The sequence below is a fragment of the Hypanus sabinus genome, chromosome 1 (genome assembly GCF_030144855.1).
Source record: "Hypanus sabinus isolate sHypSab1 chromosome 1, sHypSab1.hap1, whole genome shotgun sequence".
NCBI lineage: Eukaryota > Metazoa > Chordata > Chondrichthyes > Myliobatiformes > Dasyatidae > Hypanus > Hypanus sabinus.
In genome coordinates, this window is record NC_082706.1 from 180,095,436 (window position 1) to 180,119,854 (window position 24,419).

Here is a 24,419-nt window from a genome sequence, read left to right on the forward strand (position 1 = left end):
CTTCTGGATATAAGGATACGCATGTCATCAGAGAGAAAAAAAAAACTGGCAAGAACATATATGTGACCAGAAAGCCATCTACAGTACGCTTGCTGGCAGAGTTAATCCTACATATATAATGCAGCCCATGGCCGTTTGCCAAGGAGTCTTCCTGTAAATTATAACTCACCTTTCTTCTCACACTGTTTTCCTATAAATCACAACTGCAAATATACCCAAGGAGCATGTATAGTACAGGATAACTATTACCAGATCAGTTGCCATCAGCTGCCCTTGCTCCAGAGTTCCAACAGTTTGATCTTTCAGTTCAGAACCTGACACCAAAAAGAATTGCACCAAATTCCGTGTTTTATCAAAATGCAACCTTCCACTCCGTAAATATGAATAAATGCATGCCAGTAACGCAATGAAAATTTCAAGTTAGTAATTTTACACTCAGTAAAAATACAACAGCATTAGGATTTGCAATTACATGTATTATGCCATAGTGTTTTGTTTGCTTTTGAAACACAATATTTATATAAATTGAATAACAAGATATGATATCTCATGAGAGTAATATGTAAGATATATATCCATAAATATATTGCCCTGAGTCAGGCTAAACAGATACACACACACACACACGAATCTAGCTTTGTAAAGAGCAGAGATAAAGGAAAATCAAAATACAAGGATCATAGTAATATGAGCTCAGAGTATAAAAACTGCAATACTATAGTCATACGGTAGAAAGTTGTCCTCAATACTTTGTCCTTAATGCATTGAATATTTTGCTCTGAAATATGGCTCCGTTGTTAATTTTAATAGAAGCAGTTTCTGGAAAACAGCACGATGCACCAATGTCACTGTACTACATGTTGGTGCCGTTAACAGGAAAAAACTCTATGTGAGGATACATTTGCAATCAGTGTAGAATTTAAGTTAAATTGTTTATTGCAGGCAAATATGTACTACTGTGCTCTTTTTGACAATTGAATTAGATCTAATTTCTACAGGACCTAATTGTGAGATCTAAACTACACAAATATGAAAAGTATCTTCAACTTTTAGAATTTGAGCTAATGTGAGAGTACAATTTAAATACCATTCTGTAGGGTACATCAAAGAAGTTGAGCGGGTTTGTGCGAGAAAGTGACTGCTAAGATGGAACACCGGTGCATATACCTGAAACAGTAGTAGTAAGCAGGAAATACGGAACATCAAAATTCAAGATTTTTTTTAGTTTTTCCCGCTTCAGCTATAACAAAATAAGGTTGCAGTTATAAAAACACACACTTTGGAAATAAATCACATGTTCCAAACCAATTGTTTTCTCAGCTCTTAAGTGCAATATGAATTCTTCTCAAATTCTATTTGATCTTATTCAAGTTAAAAATCTTGATTAGTAACAAAACATAGCAAAGTACTTAAATATGTTTACAATAGGCAGTACTTCAATGAGATAGCTGAAAATGAGACCAAATGTTCCAGTTTTTTTGCAGATATTTGGCATTAATTTTCATTTTTATTTGTGAAGACCACTACATTGCACTTCAGCACTTCCTCTCAATAGCATTGAAGGATGCCTTGCTGTGTGCAGTTTTGATAATGTGTCTTGAATATGCCATGCACTCAGTATAACTGAAGAAGAAAATCCCTGCTTACTCTGGTCTCAATCTAGAAGTTGCCTTGGCAAATGTAGCCGATGAATGCTTACTGTGCCCCTGTGGCATTCTTAGAGAAGCAAAACAAAAATTAAGAATCATACCTTAACACCTGTGTTCATCTACAGAACAAATGGCCTTAAGTGACTCATATTAAGTATTCATTTGTTCATATAATAAAAGTGAATTTCCAGCACTAGCAATTCCTATTTATTAAACTATGATGTAAAATTATAATATATAGTGGGACCTGAAAATATGATCTCACATTTTTATATTTGAGGAAACAGACTTCATAATAAAATTTGTGGCAAAGCTTTCTTTCTCATTTACAAATATTTTGTGATGGTATAAAATGGATTATGTTTTAGCACTGTGGCACTGCTAGTAGGGGTGCTTCTTTGCAGTGCCAGAGATCTGGATTCAAACCTGACCTTGGATATTGTCTGCGTGGAGTTTCCAAGTTTCCTGTAGCTGCAGGGATTTCCAGCGCATCCCAGAGAGGTGCAGTTTGGTGGTTTAATTGGCAACTATAAACTGTAAATGTGTGGCGGAATCTGTGGGGGGAGGGTGCGGAATTGGTGTTAATGAGAGCATTGGATTTGTTGGTTAGGACACGGTGGTGTTAAAAAAGTGTCAACTCTACTGGATCACCTTTGGAAGGCTAAATTGGTGGATGATTTCACAATTTTTGACTTCGTTTTTTTTGAGTGCCGGGGTAAAGAGTCCCCTGGAAATGATTCCCTTTTGAACTTCCTGAGGATTTCTAGTTGCAAGGTTAATGCTTGGTACTGATTTGGATAGGCAGATAAGCTTGTTTCTGTGCTCATTTACTCTAACAAAAAATTACCAAAGGTGACAGAAATATTGATAAACATTTTATGAAATCTCAAGACATAATCTAGTTTATCTGAGCAAACACTTCATCTGTTCATGATTGGTTGAGAAATATCCTGGTAAATTTATTGCAAATAGCACTTCAGACCATTCAGTCTTTATCCCCTTCACATGGGGGAGCTCAATGCACAAGAATCAAAAGAAAAATCTGGGATCATAGATGTAGAATGGACATAGTAAGAATGGACAGTAAGATCTTTTATTGGGATGAGTTAATTTAAGGCCTCCTAAAACACTATATGAATGGGCTTTACAGAGAGAGGCAAAACAAGGTAAGAGACACTGTACAACTTTCAGAAATTGTTGATGAGTGTCGAGTTTGGGAAACAGAATTCAGATTAACCTTCCTACTGAGCCAGGCAGGCAGCAAGGTGGGCATTATCCTAACTCCGCCACAAAACTATTACCCCTCGATCAGCCATGGTCACCCTTATCCCCTCCTGAGAGGAACACTTAGGCTGCTGACACTGAGGAAGGTGACCAAAATATACCTGGTTATGCACCCCTTTAATAAAGAGGCTGATGATGGCGGCTGAACCAACCAAAGTTAAATGAGACACAGCGTGCTTCCTTTTTCAACAAGCATGATGTTTATGTGTGTGTTTTGGGCTGCACAAATGGCCATGGGCTTGGCCATCCCCAGCTTTCCCAGATTGTACAGTTGGCACTGCAGCAATTCAGTTGTTTGGTTAGGGAGAGGCCCTGTATTTTCATGGAGTCAATGAGTGCTGTGTTTGAATATACCATCTAGCTCCACATCCAATTTTTGGACATATATAGTCAATCACTACTGGGGTAGTCCCAGGCTGCAGACCTCGTACACTGCTTCAGAGTACTCCATGTAAACAGATGGTTCAACCTTCAGAGGCGTCGACACCATCTCTATCCTGAGTCCTAATTTCAGCCTCCTGGAAGCAGACTCCACTGTAGAAGGTTCTGAAGAGATTTTTTTTTTAATTCCCAGAAGTAAATAGAAAGGGGACAAAGGCAATGCTAAAAGTCTTAAAATGTAAAAACCCTCCCTACTCATGTCCAGCTATAATGGAGGAGAGTCAAATGTTGGTCAATAAATCTGTTCTCAGTGCTCAAAATTGTTGACAAATGTGCTGTCCCTGTTTTAACTATTTCTTGATTTAACATGAAGCTGAGTATTATAATATGTGAAAGCCTTTGAAAAAGATTTACTGCACCAGCTGCAGCATCAAGAAACAATGGATTTATCTTATTCCCTCATATATCCAGATCACAACATTTCCACCCCAGTCACTCTAAACCTCCCCCAAGCTCCATGTCATAAACAAAGTCTAACTTACCCTGAACCTCCCTCCAAGTGTTTGCATATTCTACAAATGTAGCCACTCCTCTCCCAGTGATGAGCCACTGCCGGTTCAAATTGCATGCTACCTGGCTGGATAAAATTCAAAACTGGCATCGGGCAATGGAGGGAAGGCATCTGCACATCTTCACTGACCAACCATCTGGCAGTACTCCCCTGCAGACGTAAGAGGTCATCTCTGATTTCCTCCCTCTCCCTACTGCACCACACTGTTTTTAGTGACGAGGGAAGGAGAAGACATAAATGCATGAACATTTGTTTGGGGTGAAGATAAGGCATTGCATAAGGGTGTGGGGAAATGCAGATACAGGATGATGGCTGTCCCCACATGTGAATATGCGGGGCAAGGGCAAGAGGAATAGGAGAAGAGTTAAGGAGTTACGGTAATACACATGAACCACAGTGCTCACTTTTCCTAATCATAAGAAGGCACTAAACTCTCTTTCACCTAGAATCCAGCAGCAGGAAACCATGCCGGCGCTACTCACTCCGAAGACTAGCTCTGTTCCTGCCTGCTCTTCCCGGCAGTGGGAGTATTCGTGCTTCTGCGTGCCCTTCTGTCCTCAGGATGGAGCATCCTGAGCTCTTCGGTTCCTTTTCTCTCTGCAGCCGACTCCGTCAACCTTTGTCTGAAATGTCTATTTAACCGTGAACCTGAAATTGAACCTGCCTGCTCAATGTAATTGATGGAAAATAAAGCTGAAATGTGAGGTTAAAGTGGTAGCTTGATTACTAATAAATATGCTGCAGAAACAGCCGGGTTTCCTGGGTCCTGCTCCCATGGTTTTGGAACATTAACATTCAGCACACAGTATCAACACTTGGATTATTTTTATGACTAAGGTACAGTTGACTAGCAACAACTTAACTTTGTACAGTGATTTCCATTTACTTTTACAGTTACGATCCTTTTCATCGTCCTATGCAAAATAACCAGCTAATATCCTATGATCCCACTCATATTCACTGATACAAAACACAGAAAGATGCTCAAAACACACAGCAGATCTGTCAGGATCTAAAAGACCAAAGTTAGCATTTCAGAATCTGTAAGGTCTATCTTTCTCCGTTATAGATATGGTAAATTTGCTTTCAACAAACTTCGTTTTTATTTATTCCTGAAATACCTGCATGTTCTTTTCACACCCATTTCCAACAGCGGGTGCCAGCAATACCAACTGCTTGTCACATTAACGGTGTTGGTCGGACCTTTGACTCTGTATTCTGAGCATAGGTGGTGCTTCTTTGAACCAGGTCATTATTGCCACCTACTGGTAAGCACTAGAACTTCAGGAATTTGTTGCCCCTATCTGTGGCAAAGGCACACGGTCCAGGCTCATCAACATTACACATAACAGGAACAGAAAAAGCTGTAAGAGCACAACCTGTCAATCAAAACCTGATCCATTTTTCAAAAACTTTTGCAATGTTTTTAACATACTTTTACAGACTGTTGGAATTTACTATCTTGTAATACAGTACTGAGCAAAAGTCTTAGGCACATATAAGAAAACTTTGTAAAGTGAAAATGCTTTCAAAAATGAAATGAGTAAAGTTTCTAGATATCAATAAAAATTACTATGAAGAGCAGTAAACAGTAAAAAATGAAATCAAATCAATATTTGGTGTGACCACCCTTTGCCTTTAAACCTGCTTCAATTCTCTCGATACAGTTCTCAGCAGACTTTGACTGTCTTGCTTGATTCTCTCTCTCCAGGTACTGATGGTGTTGAGGTCACGGCTCTGTGGAGACCATACTATCTGAAACCATATTTAAAAAATCTAGGGTGCCTAAGACATTTGTATAGTACTGTAAGCTGCACAGATTTTTAATGTTTACAGTATGTTAAAAGATGTCCATTTACACATAAAGCATTAGACCCAGTTCAAGGATATGGGGACAGATTTTAAACTTGTTGGCTGTTTGTTTCTGAAGGAAGTCACTGAAGAGGTCATAGGATTGCAGATCCTATAATGGGGAACAGACCTCAATTTTATTTCAAAACTACCAAGTTAAGAATTTACCCACTTTGTATCTTGGAGTACTTAATTAGTTTCTAACAATCTAGAACAGATCAAAATAGAATTTATTTAAAAAAAATGTTATGTAAGTTTGTTTTCTGTTTCTTATTCTTTCAGAGATTATCCTTAAATTGACTTGAGTGCAAATCATCACTCCATAAGATTAAAAATGACACAAGTTATCTGTGAATTCAAATCACATTGAGGTAACCAGCCCTCCAGTGTGCCATAGTTGATGTGATAATCCATTTCCTTTAGTCAGTGGATGTCACTTTTTAAATTAAAAAGGCACAGGTTTTGTTGTTTACCTGGAGAAACTTTCCAAATGGTGCTTTGTCAAAGAATTAAACTTAAGAACAACCATCAGCAATTTTTTGACAACTAAATCCCTAAGACAACATACAGTATATGTGAATTCACCTGTGTCAATTACCACTTTGTTCAGTATTCTTAACCGTGTATATTATTTTTTCCTGGGATATCAGATAATGTCTATGCTACATGCTGAACTTTTCCAGACTGTGGTAGGTGTTCATTGTGTTCGGCTCTTATTTGAAAGGAAGGACATGATCGAGTCTGTGCATAGTTGTGCCGGTTCCCTGGGTTACTGAGCAGTTCACTGACAGTGCTTATGGGTGAAGCTCTCCGTCGCCACCTTTGCAGATGGGTTTCTTTCTGTTTGATTGAGTGCCAGGCAAAAGAGATAAAAACAAAGCCGGCAAACTTGAGGCCTGCTGCCAGCCCAAAGTAGACAAATCTGAAGGAGGTCACATCGTATTCCCAGCAGGAGCCGACAATGCCACATTCCTGTTGCCAAAGCATGCAAGTTGTGTCGATCACAGCTCCGAAGTAAATTGGTGTTGGAATGTAAGCTGGAAGCAACAAAATGGTTATGGTCAAATGAAGAAACTCAGGTGCAGTGTAAAACTTATTTTTTAAGAAAACACTCATTTAATGTCAATATTAAACGGGCAATAGAAAAACATAATGGTTAAAAGTGGCATAAAGCTGTTTGCAATCTATCCTGAGATGTCTTGTTGGCTCTAAATAAGCAACAGTTATGTAACTGAAGCATTACAGGTTCACTATGCCACCTGCATATAGGAACAATTATAATGTTAATTTGAAGGGGAGACATTCACTGTATTCTATGCAGCTCTTGTAAACTGGAAAACCTTAATCCTGCTGTTCAGTAACCGCATGTAAACACACTATCTTCCATGTTTCCAAGACAATTGATATCCAGCTTTAAGGAATGCAGAGTAATTTTTTCACTGCCGACAGCATATTAATGTAATAATAACTTGATCTTTATAACAATTTTTTAAAAGGGGATGTCAGATCAGAATTGGCCTAGTGTGTGTATTTTATAAATTCTTTCATTAATCATATTGAAAGAATTCCTCAAAACATGACTGCTCTACGTATAACCTGAACACTATTATTATTATTATCATTATTATTTTTCTCTCTCTGCTAGATTATGTATTGTATTGAACTGCTGCTGCTAAGTTAACAAATTTCACGTCACAGGCCGGTGATAATAAACCTGATCCTGAAAGATTCAAAGCCTCGCTTTCGTCTGTACATTTTTAATCTTAGATTGGCCAATCAAGTGTAAATTTAACACTGAAGAGTGGGAAGACGCATTCACTTCTGCTGGAACAGTAATGGAATGTCACTAAAGCCTTATAAATAGCTGTGGCGTCAGCAAAACAACTGCTGTCTGCAAGCTCAGAATAATTCTTCCACTCTGTAATTACATTAATTAGTGCCTCTATAAAAGCATCTCAAAATACTCCACTCGGAGAATTGATGTGCCCATGTCAGTTCAGTTAGTGAGTAGTATATTTCTCGATCATCTTTTTGGTAGTGTTTGGTTAGTGGAGGAGTGCTGGTCATAATCTGCAATTTTTTCTTCTCCAAGCATTGCTGTAGACTTTTTAATTCACTTTTTGGTTTACCTTTCCTCTAATACCACAAACTGTTAGATTGCAATGGAAGGTTGGATTCGACTGGACCTCCATAAGAGCTGGATTTATGTTTCCCTGATCAAAAAAGTGTTCTCAAATGAGGAACACTACAATTTTAGTGAACACGGAATTTACCAAACACAACTTAGTTTGTGCTGTACCAAGACAGCTCTATATTGGATGTCTTTACAGTCTTGATCCAAAACAGCTACGCTGAGGAGGTGAAGAGAGTCATTGCCCCTGATACCAGAATAGCACTGGATTTAATTTACCTCAGACAGTCCTAGAGTCATAGAAAAGTACAGCACAGAAAAAACCTCTTCTCCTAATCTACTCCATGCAAAACTATTTAAACTGCCAACTCCCATCAACCCGCACCAGGAGCATAGGACTCCATACCACTACCATCTATGTACCTAACCAATTTTCTCTTAAACATTGAAATCGGGCTTGCATGCACCACTTGTGCTGGCAGCTCAGTGCACACTCTCATGAGCCTCTGAGTGAAGAAGTTTCCCCTCTTATTCCCCTTACGTTCCACCTTTCAAATTCAACCCACGACCTCTGGTTGTGGTCCCACCCAACCTCAGTGGAAATGCTAACTTGTATTTACCCTATGTAGAGCCTGCATAATTTTGCATACCTCTATTAAATCTATGGATTTTTTGTTCCTTCTTTTGGTTTTTAAAAGTTTCCCAATCCTCTAATTTCCCACTAAATGGTGCTCTATTATATATCCTCTCTTTTGCTTTTATATTGTCTTTGACTTCCCTTATCAGCCACAGTTGCCTCATCCTCCCTTTAGAATACTTCTTCTTTGGTATGTGTCAGTCTTGTTCCTCCCGAATTGCCCCCAGAAACTCCAGCCATTGCTGTTCTGCCATCATCCCTGTGTCTCCCAAGAGAGGGAACTTGCAGGATGCCTATGAGACATCTTTTTAGAGCAGCCTGTGTGTGATTGAGCCCATTAGGGAATACCGGATTAGGTGTTATCACGAACCAGGTTTGAATAGAGAGCTGAAGGTAAAGGAACACTTAAGAGAAAGTGAGCATGATGTCATGGAATTCACCCTGCAGTTTGAGAGAGAGAAGATAAAGTCAGATGTATCAGTATTACAATGGAGTAAAGGGAATTACAGAGGCATGAGAGAGGAGCTGGCCAAAATCAATGCAGCACCAGATTCACTAAAGCAGACAATTCTCTGGGAAGTATGCAAGATGGATATGCAAAAGTAAATTACAAACAAGAGAAAGTCTGCAGATGCTGGAAATTTGAAGCAACACACAGAAAATACTGGATGAACTCAGCGTCTATGGAAAAATGTAAACATAAGATCATAATATATAGGACAGAATTATGCCACTTCGCCCACAGAGTCCGCTCCACCATTTCATCATGGCTGATCTATTTTTCCTCTCAGTCCCGACTTCTTGCTTTCCCTCCATACCCTTTCATGCCCTGACCAATCAAAAAACTTATATATACATAAAGACCTGGACTCCACAGCGAATTCCACAGATTCACCACTTTCTGACTAAAGAAATTCTTCCTCATTTCCATTCTAAAAGGACGCCCCTCTATTCTGAGGCTGTGTCCCCTAGTCTTAGAATCTCCTACCATAGGAAGCATCCTCTCCACATCCACTCCATCAAAGCCTTTCACCATTCAGTAGGTTTCAATTAGATTGCCCCTCATTCTTCTGAATTCTAGTGAATACGGGCCAAGAACCATCAAATGCTCTTCATACAACAAGCAGTTCAATCCTGGAATCTAACAAAGTGCATCACTGTACACATCCCAACACTGTTCCAACTGCCACTTCTTTGCCCATTCTCCTAATCTGTCTAAGTCCTTCTGTAGCCTCTTTTCTTCTACAAAACTACAAAACTACCTGCTATCCCACCTATCTTCATATCATCTGCAAACTGCAACAAAGCCACCAATTCCATCATCCAAGTCATTGAATTATAACACAAAAAGAAGCAGGCCCAACACAGACCCCTGTAAAATACCACAAGTCACGGGCAGCCATCCAGAAAAGGCTCCCTTTATTTTCACTCTTTGCCTCCCGCCAATCAACCATTGCTTTATCCATGCTAGTATCTTTCCTGTAATGCCATGTGCTCATAACCTGTTATTGGGCATCCTGTATGGCACCTTGTCAAAGGCCTTTTGAAAATCCAAGAACACATCATCAACTGATTCTCCTTTGTCTATCCTGCTTGGTATTTTTTCAACGAATTCCAACAGATTTGTCAGGCAAGATTTTCCTTTGAGGAAACCATGCTGACTACAGCCTACTTTATCCTCTACCTCCAAGTACCCTAAAACCACATCCTTAGCCCTAAAACCACCCCTAAAACCTCATCCTAAAACAACCCCTAAAACCATATCCTTAGCAACTGATTCCAACATTTTCCCCAACCACTCAGGTCAGGCTAACCAGCCTATAATTCCCTTTCTTCAGCCTCTCTTCTTTCTTGAACAGTGGAATGGCATTTGCAATTTTCCTCTCTCATGTCTCTGTAATTCCCTTTACTCCACTGTAATACTGATACACCTGACTTTACCTTCTCCTTCTCAAATTTCAGTGTGAATTCAAACTTAAGATATTCACTTTCCCTTCAGTGTTCTTTTACCTTAAGCTCTCTTGATCAATTCCGGTTCATTGCACAACACCTGATCGAGAACAGCTGATCCCCAAGTGGGCTCAAACACGAGTTGCTCTGGAGAGCCATCTCTAGGCATTCTAAAAATACTCCTTCTTGGGATTCAGCACCAACCCGATTTCCCCAACCTACCTGCAATACTGAACTTCCCCATGAATATTGGTAAATGTCCTTTTGACATGCATTTTCTACCTCCCTTTATAATTTGTAGATAACATCCTTACTACTGTTTGGGGGTCTGTATACAACTCCCATCAGGGTCTTTTTACCCTTGCAGTTCCTTAGCTCTACCCACAATGACTCAACGCCGTCCAACCCTAGGTCACCTCTTTCTAATGATTTGATTTCATTTTTTTTAAACCAACAGAGCCATGCCGCCCCCTCTCCCTACCTGCCTGTCCTTTGATACAATGTGTATTCTTGGACATTAAGCTCCCAGCTATAATCTTCTTCCAGCTATGATGCAGTGATGCTTACAGCTTCATACGTGCCAGCCTGCAACTACGCTACAAGTTCATCAACTTTATTCCGTAAACTGCGCAAAAATTTAAACAGTTGACGTTTCCGGTTGAGACCTTTCTTCAGGACTCCTTCCTGAAGAAGGGTCTCGGTCCAAAACTCTGACTATTTTCTATTCTCCATAGATGCTGCCTGACCTACTGAGTTCCTCCAGTATTTTGTGTGTGTCGGTTCAGATATGTAAAAGGTTTCCCTTCTCACTTCTCCCCTATGCTTTCCTTCCAGACTTCTATCCTGATGTACTGTGACTTCAATGGATCAAGTTCCTTTATAACCTTATGGTAGCAAAGACAGATCAGCTGGAAGATTTTGTGATACTTCCATTGGAAACCATATGGCCTTCAGTTTAGTACTCTAATCTGTGTGTAAACCATCTTTAACTTTTTGTTTGCACAAATCTGAATTTTATGCAACATGTGTTGAGTGCACTGAGGAAAGGTGGAATCACCTTTCCACTGCAGCTGCAAGCTGGGCCATTGACAAGGTAGCATATAGTAAATCCAATGGTCTTCAACGCATGCTCCCAAATACACAACCTCCCTCATCATCAAGGACCGCAGCAACAATATAGGAAGCATTATCATCTTCAATTTTCAGTCAAGGCACACATCATCACACTTTGGACACACATTCTTTTATTCTGCCTCTGAAGATCTGAAGTCCTGAAGATCCATATCCAACACAGCACTGACTGCAAACATTGACTGCAGTGATTCAATAAAACATTTCTTTACCATATTCTCAAGAGCAACTAGGTATGAGCAATTTTCCCCATGAACTAGTGTAAAAAATCAGTCATTTTGATGCAGTTTCATTTGGTTGTCAGAGGGTGGCACTATTGTAATGCCTAAACTCATGTCTGATTTGTATCATAAAATTTCTGAATCGTAAAGCCTCCTTCCTTGCAGTTTCTCCGTAGAATTCCATTTTTTCTTATTTTTAAAGTACTTAACCGTATCTACTTTTAAAAGCATTGCAGCAGTCCTGCTGAAGGGTTTCAGCCCAAAACATCAACTGCACTTTTTTCCATTGATATTGCCTGGCCTGCTGAGTTCCTCCAGCATTTTGAGTGTGTTGCACAATCTGCTGCCTCTGCAGTATGAGGCATTGCACGTCACATTGTCAGAGCATCTGGGATGAAAGTGCCTTTCCCCACATCACCTCTGGCTCTGCCACAATGACTATAAGTCTATACCCTTCTGCCAGCAGGAAGTGTTTTTCTCTAACTCCATTAAAACTCTTCCACATTTTGAACACCTCTAACATATTTTAAGCAATAAAGACCATCAACTTGAAATGATCTGATTTCTCTCTCCACAAAATGCTGCCCAACCTGCTGAATATTCTCAGTCTTTTCAATTTTTACTTCAGCTTTACAATATCTGTAGTTTTCATTTAACCCCTTAAACTTCTTTGCTCAAAGCAGAACAATCCTAGCTTCTCTAGTTCCTTCATTTAACCAAATACAAGTAATCAAAAAACTGTTTGTAAGTTTAGAAGCAGGTTTATCAGTCAACATAAATTGCATTTATCGTGTGGATAGCCAGAAGCTTTTTCCCAGGGTTGAAATGGCTAATGTGAGGGGGCGTAGTTTTAAGGCGCTTGGAAATAGGTTCAAGGGGGATATCAGTGGTAAGTTTCTTTATACAGAGAGTGGTGGGTGTGTGGAACGCACTGCCAGTGGCGGGGGTGGAAGCGAATACAATAGGGTCTTTTATGAGACTCTTAGAGAGGTACGTGAAGATTAGAAAAAGAGAGGGCTACACGTTAGGGTAATTCTAGATAGTTTCTAGAGTAGGTTACATGGTCTGCACAACATTGTGGGCCGAAGGGCCTGTAATTTGCTGTAGATTTTTATGATTCTATGATAAATGGCCACTTGGTCTTCAGCATCACCTGAATGGAAGGTGAGAACTGTGAAATGAGAAATTTTGTGTGAGAAATTAATCACATACTTCCAAAAAAAAATCTGAATGAAAAAGAGTATGAAAGATGTACAATCCAGCCAAACATTCCTCTCCCTGCCCTCCGGATGTGGGTTATCATTCAGGAGCAAAGAACCAAAACTACTAAAGATCCCATGGCAGTGTCCTAAAGAGTCAAAGAGGGTATGGTGGGGTGGGGGTTGGTATCCCGGTGTTCAGAACAGTTATCATCCTTCCACCAGTATCCGTTTAACAGGTTATGGAATCATGCAGACTGAAAGCTACAGACAAAACAGAGGCTACACTTGAAAATGAATTTATTAGATTGAACACATTAATGAAGGTAGAGCAGCAGATATAGTGTATATGGATTTTAGCAAAGCATTTGACAAGGTACCCCATGCAAAGCTTATTGAGAAAGTAAGCAGGCATGGGATCCAAGGGGGACATTGCTTTGTGGATCCAGAACTGGCTTGCCCACAGAAGGCAAAGAGTGGTTGTAGATGGGTCATATTCTGCATGGAGGCCGGTGACCAGTGGTGTGCCTTAGGCATCTGTTCTGGGACCCCTACTCTTTGTGATTTTTATAAATGACCTGGATGAGGAAGTGGAGCGATGGGTTAGTAAGTTTGCTGATGACACAAAGGTTGAGGGTGTCGTGGATAGTGTGGAGGGCTGTCAGAATTTACAATGGGACATTGATAGGATGCAAAACTGGGCTGAGAAGTAGAAAAAGGAGTTCAACTCAGATAAGTGTGAGATGGTTGATTTTGGTAGGTCAAATATGATGGCAGATTATAGCATTAATGACAGTGTGGCGGATCAGAGGGTTCTTTGGGTCTGAGTCCATAGGACGCTCAAAGCTGTTGCGCAGGTTGACTCTGTAGTTAAGAAGACATATGGTGCATTGGCCTTCATCAATCGTGGGACTGAGTATAAGAGCCGAGAGGTAATGTTGCAGCTATATAGGACCCTGTTCAGACCCCACTTGGAGTACAGTACTGTGCTCAACTCTGGTCACCTTACTACAGGAAGGATGTGGAAACTATAAAAAGGGTGCAGAGGAGATTTACAAGGATGTTGCCTGGATTGGGGAGCATGTCTTATGAGAATAGGTTGAGTGAACTCGGCCTTTTCTCCTTGGAGTGAAGGAGGATGAAAGGTGACCTGATAGAGGTATACAAGATAATGAGAGGCATTGATCGTGTGGATAGTCAGAGGCTTTTTCCCAGGGCTGAAATGGCTAGCAAGAGAGGGCATAGTTTTAAGGTACTTGGAAGTAGGTCCAGAGGAGATGTCAGGGGTAAGCTTTTTACGCAGAGGGTAGTGAGTGCGTGGAATGGGCTGCCGGCAACCATGGTGGAAAGCGAAATGATAGGGTCCTTTAAGAGACTCTTGGATGGATACATGGAGTTTAGAAAAATAGAGGGCTGTGGGTAAGCCTAGGTAGTTCTAAGTTAGGGACATGTTCAGCATAACTTTGTGGGTCAGAGGGCTTGTATTGTGCCCTTTGTTCTATGAACACAATCTGGGCCATCCAGGTGCTAAGAACAGCATCATAACAATATTTCACTGCCCAATTCCACTGCTCTGTTGTTCCTCTTCATAATGATGCCATGGGATTTTGCAGTAGATTTTCAACTTTTCAGCTCCATTCACTTGCCCAGAGTTTGAATTAATACATTTAGTAAATCCAAAACTAAAGACCCATTGAGGAATTATTGCCCTGTGCCTTGCTTGAGTGGAAATGATAAATATTATAAAAGATAATTATCTACTGGATTTTAAAATGTATGTAACTACCAATCCACATAACTTAGTTGCTTACCAAGAGTTCGTAGGAGAACAAATTGCATACCCAGCGCAAAAGGTCTCTCCTGATCTTCTACAGACCTAAAATAGAAAAGTATATAATTTAATTTGTTCCACTAAATCATGAAAAATCATACTGCATAATGTATCCAAGCATTCCTTTCAACCTTGGTAGTTGTGATCATGTATATGGCAATCATAATGTTTCTCTTTTAGCAGATGCTGGCTGGCCTGCTGAGTTTTCAACTGTTTGTGGTTGTATAGAACAAAATAACAGACACACAATGCTGGAGGAACTCAGCTGGTCATGCACAATACGGGGAAATGAATGAACAATTGATGTTTCAGGCTGAGACCCTTCAAGAGGACTGAAAAGAAAGGGAAGACACCAGAATAAAAAGATGGTGGGGAGGCAGAGGAAGGACTACTTAGAAGGTGATAGCAGGGTGGGAAAGGTCTAGGACTTAAAAAGAAGTAATCTGATAGCAGAGGACAGTGGACCGTGGTGAAAGGGAAGGAAGGGCACCAGGGGGAGATAACAGGCCGATGAAGAGAGAAGAGTGGGGAATAGAAGAGGGAAGGGGGAGGGGAAATGAGAAAACAAAATTACCAAAAGGTGAAATAGATGTTCGTGCCATCACATTGGAGACTACCTAAACAGAATATGATTTGCTGTTCCTCCACCCTGAGAATGGCTTCGTCATGCTTGAAGAAGAGACCATGGACCAACATTTTGGATCGGGAATAGGGATACCTATTCATATATACAAACCGCTGGAGGAACTCAGTAAGTCAGGCAGCATTTGTGAAGGGGAATAAACAGTCAATGTTTCAGGCCAAGACCCTCTGAGTTCTGATAAGGATCTCAGACCTGAAATACAGAATCTCTCTCTTTCAACAACGCTGCCTGACCCGAGTTTTTCCAGTGTTTTCTGTTTTTAATTCAAATTTCCACCATCTGAAGATATTGTTTTAATTTTCATTTGGACATGTTAACTAGATACTGGGAATTCTGCACAAAATAGAGATCGGTGGCAGCAGAAGGCAGGCAGAGTGCCGCCAAACACAGTGAGTTCTTTCTCCTTGTGTGCGTGTTTTTAAAACCATAAAAGAGAGATAGGGTCAAGCAGATTGACCATCATCAGATTGGGGCCAGGGTCAACGTGGGAACTTAGAGGCTTCGAAGAGAAGAGACTGAGGCCAAAGAAACAGGTAAGAAGGGTAGGGTTTTCCTTTCATTATTGCTGATTTGATCTTGGTTGCCCATTGTACAGTGCAGGCAGGATGGCAGATTTGGCAGTGGAATATTCCTCTTGTAGGATGTGGGAATTCATGGAACCTGATGGTTTCCCTGACGACTACACCTATGGGAACTGCAGCCAACTCTAGCTCCTGAAAGACCACATTAAGGAGCTTGAGCTGGAGTTGGATGAATCAAGGGTCATCTGGGAGGCAGATCAATTGTTAGATAAGACTTTTGAGCAGGTGGTTACACACAGAATGCAGAATTAAGGGAGTAGATGTGTGAAAACCAAGAGAGGTAAGAGAGAGGGAAGTCAATGCAGGGTCCCCCGTGGCCATTTCCCTCAGCAGCAGTTTCAGTTCTGAGCCTCAGAAGGATAGGGTGAAGTCAGGCAGAACGATAGTCATAGGAGACAGATAGGAGACTCTGTGGCAGCAAAAGAGATGCCAGGATGGTGTGTTGCCTCCTGGGTACCAGGGTCCAGGATGTCTCTGAGTGGTTACAGAATATTCTTGAAGGGGAAGGTGAGAAGCCAGAGGACATGGTACCAATGACATAGGCAGGAGAGGGGTAGAGGTTTTACACAGTAAGTTTAGGGAGTTAGGAAGGAAATTGAAGAGCAGGACTTCCAAGGTGGTAATCTTCAGACTATTCGTGGTGCAACAAGCTAGAGAAGGTCAGAACAGGAAGATAGCGCGGACGAATGAGTGGCTGAGGAGATGGTGCAGGAGGCAAGGTTTCAAGTTCTTGGATCATTGGAACCTTTTCTGGGAGGGGGTGACAAATATCCTGAGAGGGAGGTTTGCTAATGCTTTTGGGGAGGGTTTAAACTAGAAGTGAAGAGGCAGAAGATGGAGGAGGTGGCACATAAGTAGAGAGGGAGTTTGTGAGGAAGGATGACAGATGATAGAGCAAAGATGCCCTCAGCCTGATGGTTTGAGATGTGTCCATTTTAATGCAAGAAGTATGATAAACAAGGTGGGTGAACTTAGAGCATGGATCAATACGTGGAACTGTGCCATTGTGACTATTACAAAAGACTTGGATGTCTTAGGGGCTGGAATGGCTGCTGAGTGTGCCACGCTTTAGATGTTTCAAGAAGGCCAGGGAGGGAGGCAAAAGAGTTGGGCGCATGGCATTTCTAATTGGGGATAGTATCATGGCTGCACAAAAGGAGGAAGACATGGAGGGATGATCTACTGAGTCATTGTGGGTGGAAGTTAGAAACAGGAAGGGGCAATAACTCTACTGATGTTTTATAGACCCCACTATGAACTATATATGTTTTATAAAACCCACTATAAGACCCCAGCTATATACTATGGGGGGGGGCCAAATAGAAGCAGAGACATTGAGGAGCAGATAGGGAGGCAGATTCTGGAACAATGCATTACTAATAGGGTTGTTGTGATGCTTGATTTTAACTTTCCTAATATTGACTGTCATCTACTTAGAGCAAGGATTTTGGATGGGGTGGAGTTTGTTAGGTGTGTTCAGGAAGGTTTCCTGACACAATATGTAGATAAGCCAACTAGAGGAGAGGCTGTACTTGATCTGGTATTGGGAAATGAACCTGATCAGGTGTCTCAGTGGGAGAGCATTTTGTAGTTAGTGATCTCAACTCTATCTCCTTCACCATAGTGCTGGGGAGGGATAGGAGCAGTCAATTTTGGAAAGACATCTAATTAGGATAGGGGGAAATATGATGCTATTAGGCAGGAACTTAGGAACATAAATTGGGAGCAGGTGTTCTCAGGGAAATGCATGGCAGAAATTCTGCGTAGGTACATTCCATTGAGGTAGGGGAAGGATGGTAGGGTAAAAGAACCATCATGTACAAAGGACAGAAAATCTAGTTAAGAAGAAAAGGAAAGCTTACAAAAGGTTCAAGTAACTAGGTACTGTTAGAGCTCTAGAAAATTACTAGGTTGCCAGGAAGAAGCTTAAGACTGAAATTAGGAGAGTTAGAAGGAACCAGGTTGAGCCTTGGTGAGCAGGATTAAGGAAAATCCCAAGGCATTCTACAAGTATGTGAAGAGCAAGAGGATCACACTTTCATAGAAAAGGGATGTGATGGAGCTTTTGAAAAGCAGTAAATTAGAGAAGTCGCCAGGTCCAGATGAGATAAACCCCAGGCTACTGTGGGAAGTGAGGGAGGAGATTGCTGTACCTCTGGTGATGATCTTTGTGTCATCAATAGAGATGAGAGAAGTACCAGCGGTTTGAAGGGTTGCAAATATTGTTCCCTTGTTCAAGAAAGGGAGTAGAGATAACCCAAGAAAACATAGACCAGTGGGTCTTACTTCAATGGTGGGCAAGTTGTTGGAGAAGATCCTGAGGGGCAGGATTTATGAGCATTTAGAGAGACATAATCTGATTAGGGATAGTCTGCATGGCTTTGTCAAGGGCAGGTCATGCCTTACGAGCCTGAATGAATTCTTTAAGAATGTAACAAAACATACTGATGAAGGTAGAGCAGTGGATGTAGTGTATATGGATTTCAGTGAGGCATTTGATAAAGTTCCTCATGCAAGGCTCCTTCAGAAAGTGATGAGGCATAGGATCCCTTGCTTTGGGGATCCAGAATTGGCTTGCCCACAGAAGGCAAAGGGTGGTTGTAGATGATTGTAGAGGTCAGTGAACAGTGGTGCTCCGCAGGGATCTGTTCTGCGACCCCTCCCTCCTCTTTGTGATTTTTATAAATGACCTGGATGAGGAAGTGGAGGGATGGGTTAATGAGTTTGCTGATAACACAAAGTTTGGAGGTGTTGTGGATAGTGTGGAGGGCTGTCAGAGGTGACAGAGGGATATTGACAGGATGCAGAACTGGGCTGAGAAGTGGCAGATGGAGTTCAACCCAGTAAGTGTGAAGTGGTTCATTTTGGTAGGTCAAATTTGAAGATGAAATATAATATTAATGGTAAGACTCTTGGCAGTGTGGAGGATTAGAGAAATCTTGGAGTCTGTGTCCATAGTACACTCAAAGTTCTGCCCAGGTTGACAGTATTGTTAAGAAGGCGTATGATGTGTTGACCTTCATCCACCATGGGACAGAACTCAAGGGCCGTGAGGTAATGTTGCAATGATATAAGACTTAGTTAGACCCGAACTGGAGTATTATGTTCAGTTCTGGTCACCAGGATGTGGATACTATAGAGAGAGTGCAGAGGAGATTTACAAGGATGTTGCCTGGATTGGGGAACGTGCCTTATGAGAATAGGTTGAGTGAACTCGGCCTTTTCTCCTTGGAGCGATAAAGGCTGATTAGTGACCTTATAGAGGCGTATAAGATGATGAGAGGCATTGATCGTATGGATAGCCAGAGGCTTTTTCCCAGGGCTGAAATGGCTAACATGAGGGGGCATAGTTTTAAGGTGCTTGGAAGCAGGTACAGAGGGGATATCAGGGGTAGGTTTTTTCCAACAGAGAGTACTGGTGTATGGAATACACTGCCAGCGATGGTGGTAGATGCGGATACAATAGGGTCTTTTAAAAGATTCTTAGATAGGTACACTGACCATAGAAAAAATATAGAGGGCTATGCTGTAGGGAAATTCTAGGCAGTTTCTAGAGTAGGTTATGGTCAGCACAACATTGTGGGCCAAAGGGCCTGTAATATGCTGTAGATCTCTATGTTCTAAATAATTCAACATTTTATTTCTGTCCTTGACATCATCATCTAGAAAGAAGGTATGTCCATCACATCTGATTCTTATGATATTCACTGTGGGCTCTGCTGATAAAGGAATAACTTTAAACAGCATAAATGGCTTTTGAGACCATAAGACAAAGGAGCAGAAGTCAGTCATTCGACCCATTGAGTCTGCTCCGCCATTTCATCATGAGCTGATCCAATCTCCCCTTTAGTCCCATTCCGCCACCATCTCACCATAACCTTTGATGCCCTGACTACTCAGATACCTATCAATCTCTGCCTTAAATACACCCAATGACTTGGCTTCCACTGCCACCCGTGGCAACAAATTCCATGGATTCACCACCCTCCGGCTAAAAAATTTTTTTCACATCTCTGTTCTGAATGAGCGCCCTGCAATCCTCAAGTCACGTCCACTCATACTAGACTCCCCCACCATGGGAAACAACTTTGCCACATCCACTCTGTCCATGCCTTTCAACATTCAAAATGTTTCTATGAGGTCCCCCCTCATTCTTCTAAACTCCAAGGAGTACAGTCCAAGAGCAGTCAAATGTTCCTCATATGTTAACCCTCTCATTCCCGGAATCATTCTAGTGAATCTTTTCTGAACCCTCTCCAATGTCAGCACATCCTTTCTTAAATAAGGAGCCCAAAACTGCACACAGTACTCCAAGTGAGGTCTTACCAGTGCTTTATAGAGACTCAACATCACATCCCTGCTCCTATACTCTATTCCTCTAGAAATGAATGCCAACATTGCATTTGCCTTCTTCACCACCGACTCAACCTTAAGGGTATCCTGCACGAGGACTCCCAAGTCCCGTTGCATCTCAGAACTTTGAATCCCCTCCCCACTTAAATAACAATCCACCCGTTTATTTCTTCTAGCAAAGTGCATGACCGTACACTTTCCAACCTTGTAATTCATTTGCCACTTCTTTGCCCATTTCCCCCAATCTATCCAAGTCTCTCTGCAGTCTCCGTTTCCTCAGCACTATTGGCCCCTCCACCTATCTTTGTATCATCAGCAAACTTAGCCACAAAGCCATCTATTCCATAATACAAATTGTTGATATACAACGTAAAAAGAAGCGGCCCCAACACGGACCCTGTGGAACACCACTGGTGACCGGCAGCCAACCAGAATGGGATCCCTTTATTCCCACTCTCTGTTTCCTGCCAATCAACCAATGCTCTATCCACATATGTAACTTTCCGTAATCCCATGGGTTCTTATCTTGTTTAGCAGCCTCATGTGTGGCACCTTGTCAAAGGCCTTCTGAAAATCCAAATACACAACATCCACTGCATCTCCCTTGTCTAGCCTATTTGCAATTACCTCAAAAAATTGCACTAGGTTTGTCAGGCAAACTGATTGAAATATCTACAAGAATGCCTTTTGATTCTTTATTTTGTAAAACACTGATTGGTTGTAATTAATATGGTACCATTCGGAAAAGAACCAACAACACTGTTAAAGAAGTTCATAAAGTAGTTTTAAGGACATGTTTTAAAATACATGAACACTGTTTTGGTTAGCTTAGTTATTATCCAATAATTAGCCATTATACAGCACACATTGGCATGTCAGCCTTGCATACAAAGACACAATAATGATGGGGAGAGTGAGATGGCCTGTTCCTTCAAGAGGACTCCACACAATGATGGGGAGAGTAAGATGGCTGGGACAGGAGGACTAAAATACTTCTTCACTTCTGTCTCTCCCACGAGCTCCACCACTTCACCACATTAGCATGAAGTTTCCTTACAACTTCCAGTGACGTTAGACCAACGAAGCCAAAGCATCAATGGCAAGAGTCTTAGCAGCAGGGAGCTCTTACCTGAGTGTTACTATGATTACCGATGGCTGTGCACAAGCTGTAATTAACGTGACGATGAAGAGAAATACTAGAAAAGGGATCAAGGTATTGCATGTCCGCTCACACTTGCCAGACACTGCATATCCATTCTCATTCAGATACGTTTTCACAATGACCAATCGAAGCTGATTCCTTTGCCCTACTGTAGGCGGGGTTATCACTTGCCGACTTTGAACGCAGGCACAGTCAGTATAATTCCTCATCTGTGGAAAATAAGCATTATTATTCTTCAGAAAGAGGCACTGCCAAAAATTAACTACTTTAGTCACTGCAAAAAGTCTGAGTTAGTAAATGTGTGAAGGAATAATGGTAAAATATTATAATCTAATTCCTGTCCTACAAAACAGCCGCACTCTATATTTGAAGGAAGTAATAGCAGCTTTTGTCATTTTTACTGTAAAACTGAACAGCTACTATCAAAGGAAAATCACTTCTACATTATATTGGTTAATAGCTATTCTCTATAATAGCATAATCGCAAGTGCTATGGAAATAGAGAATAGCTATTAACCAATATAATATAATTTACATTATATCAGTTATTCCCCATTTCATTACTTAAGTCAGTAATTACTTTTCTTGTACACTGGATCTATGAGCTAAAACTAGTGTCCTTCAGATCTCTAGTTTGCAATGTCAACAGATTTAAAATACAGCACAATATTGATCAGTTGCGGATATGGGCAGAGAAATAGCAGATGGAGTTTAACCCAGATAAGTGTGAGGTGTTGCACATTAGTAGGGCAAATGCAAGGTGGCTGTACACTGTTAAGGGCAAGAGAAATCTTGGGATCCAAGTTCATAGCTTCATGGAAGAGGCTACACACAAGTTGACAGGATGGTTAAGAAGGCTTATGGAATACTTGCAGTTATTAGTCAAGGCATTGAGTTCAAAAGTCAAGAGATTATGCTACAACTTGATAGAACCTCTGGTTAGGCCAAATCAAGAGTACCGCAGACATTTCTGGTTTCCCCACTATAGGAAGGATGTTGAAACTTTGGAGAGGGTGCTGAAGAGGTTAACCAAGATGCTGCCTGGTTTTGAGGTCACATACTATCATGAAAGGCTGGACAAACTTTGATTGCTTTCTTTAGATCTGTGGATGCTGAGGGGAAATCTGATAGGGGTTTATAAGATAATGACAGGCATTGATAGAGTAAACAGGAAGTATCTTTTTTCCCTAAGGTAGGAATGTCTAATACTAGAGGGCATGCATAGAAGATGAGAGGAGGGTAGGTTCAAAGGGGATATGAGGGGTATGTTTTTTTTCAACTCAGAGAGTGATGGATGCCTGGAATGTACTGCCCGGTATGGTGGTAGAAGCAAATACATTAGAAGATTTTAAGAGGCGTTTAGATAGACACATGAATATGAAGAAGATGGAGTGATAGGGACATTGTGTAGGTAAAAGGAATTGGTTTTCAGGGTTTTTTGATTTACTTTTTAGCTGGTTTGGCACAAGAGCATGGGCACAAGGGCCTGTTCCCATGCTTTACTGATCTATGTCCTATCATCTAAAGACAGTTCGTAATGAAAAGGATAACTCTTTCACAACAGATACAGCCGGTTATTTAAACAATACCTCACTAGGGAACTATTAGTTCCAAGATCTGAAAGTAGACATCTTCAAGGTGTGCATTAGTGATTTAAACACATTAAACAGAAGTAAGATATTCTATCCATCCAGCTCTTCTGCCATTCAGTTTGATCACCGTCTACATTTATTGTCATCAACATTTTATAATTAATATATCACCGAGTCTTTAATCCAACATTTGAATAAATATACCAAATGGCTAATGTCCCAATGCAGATCTTCGTAGGATACTAGCATTGACTTTTCAATTGGTAAAAGGTTATCTTTTCTTTGCTGCTTAATAAAACTGCAGATCAGCTGCATTTTCTATGAGATGTTTTTCTTTAGTCAACAGCTGTCATGTGGAATTCAATGATGGCATTCTAGAAATTCACAAAAATGATACTTCTAAAAATCAAAATTGTTGGTTGGACATGCTGACTCTCATTAGCTTCAGATTTCATTCGATGCTCATACCTTCCTACTTTAACTATAAAGTATTATACTTTACCACAACCTCTATAAAACCAACAGGTTTATCATGGACTTTGTCAAAGCCTTTTGACAAGGTCCCTCATGATCAGCTGGGCTGGAACATTGGATAACATGGGATCCAAGGTGAGCTAGACAAATAGAAAATTGGATTGAGGTAGGACTCAGATGGTGGTAGTAAAAAGCTGTTTTTCAGATTGAAGGCTTGCGACCAAACGTGTGACAAAGGGATCTGTGCCGGGTCTCTTGTTTATGTTAATCTCATACTTCCTATAGCATGGTGACCAGACAGCATATCTATTTAGACCATAAAACCACAAGGCATAGTAGTAAAGTTAGGCCATTTGGCCCATTGAGTCTGCTTCACCATTCCACCATGGCTGATTTACTATCCCTCTCAATCCCATTCTCCTGCTTTCTTCTTGTAACCTTTGACAACCTGACTAATCAGGAACCTATGAAACTTCGCTTTCTATATACTCATTGACTTGACCTCCACAGCTGTCCATGGCAATGAATTACACAGATTCACCACCCTCTGGCTAAAGAAATTCTTCCTCATCTCTGTTCTAAATAGATGTTCCTCTATCCTGAGGCTGTCCTCCCTGGTCCTGGACTCATCCACTGTACGAAACAGCTTTTCCATATCCAGTCTATCTAGGATTTTCAGTATTTGACAAGTTTTGATTAGATCACCACTCATTCTTTTAAACTCTAGCGAGTACAGGCCCTGAGCCATCAAACGTTCCTCATACATTAACCCTTTCAT

General features: G+C 40.9%; 1 protein-coding gene across 1 annotated transcript in view; it reads right to left on the reverse strand.

Annotated features, from left to right (window-relative positions):
• Positions 1-2,598: 2,598 nt before the first annotated feature.
• The window catches only part of LOC132382925 (solute carrier organic anion transporter family member 5A1), a 207,352-nt gene continuing 185,531 nt past the window's right edge, over positions 2,599-24,419 (reverse strand). Inside the window, exons 7-9 of the mRNA XM_059953535.1 lie at positions 21,543-21,784; positions 14,817-14,881; positions 2,599-6,773 (exon numbers count right to left, since the gene is read on the reverse strand). Of these exons, the coding sequence (XP_059809518.1) occupies positions 6,394-6,773; positions 14,817-14,881; positions 21,543-21,784 (687 nt within the window). The 3' untranslated portion in view covers positions 2,599-6,393. The remainder of the gene's footprint in view (positions 6,774-14,816; positions 14,882-21,542; positions 21,785-24,419) is intronic.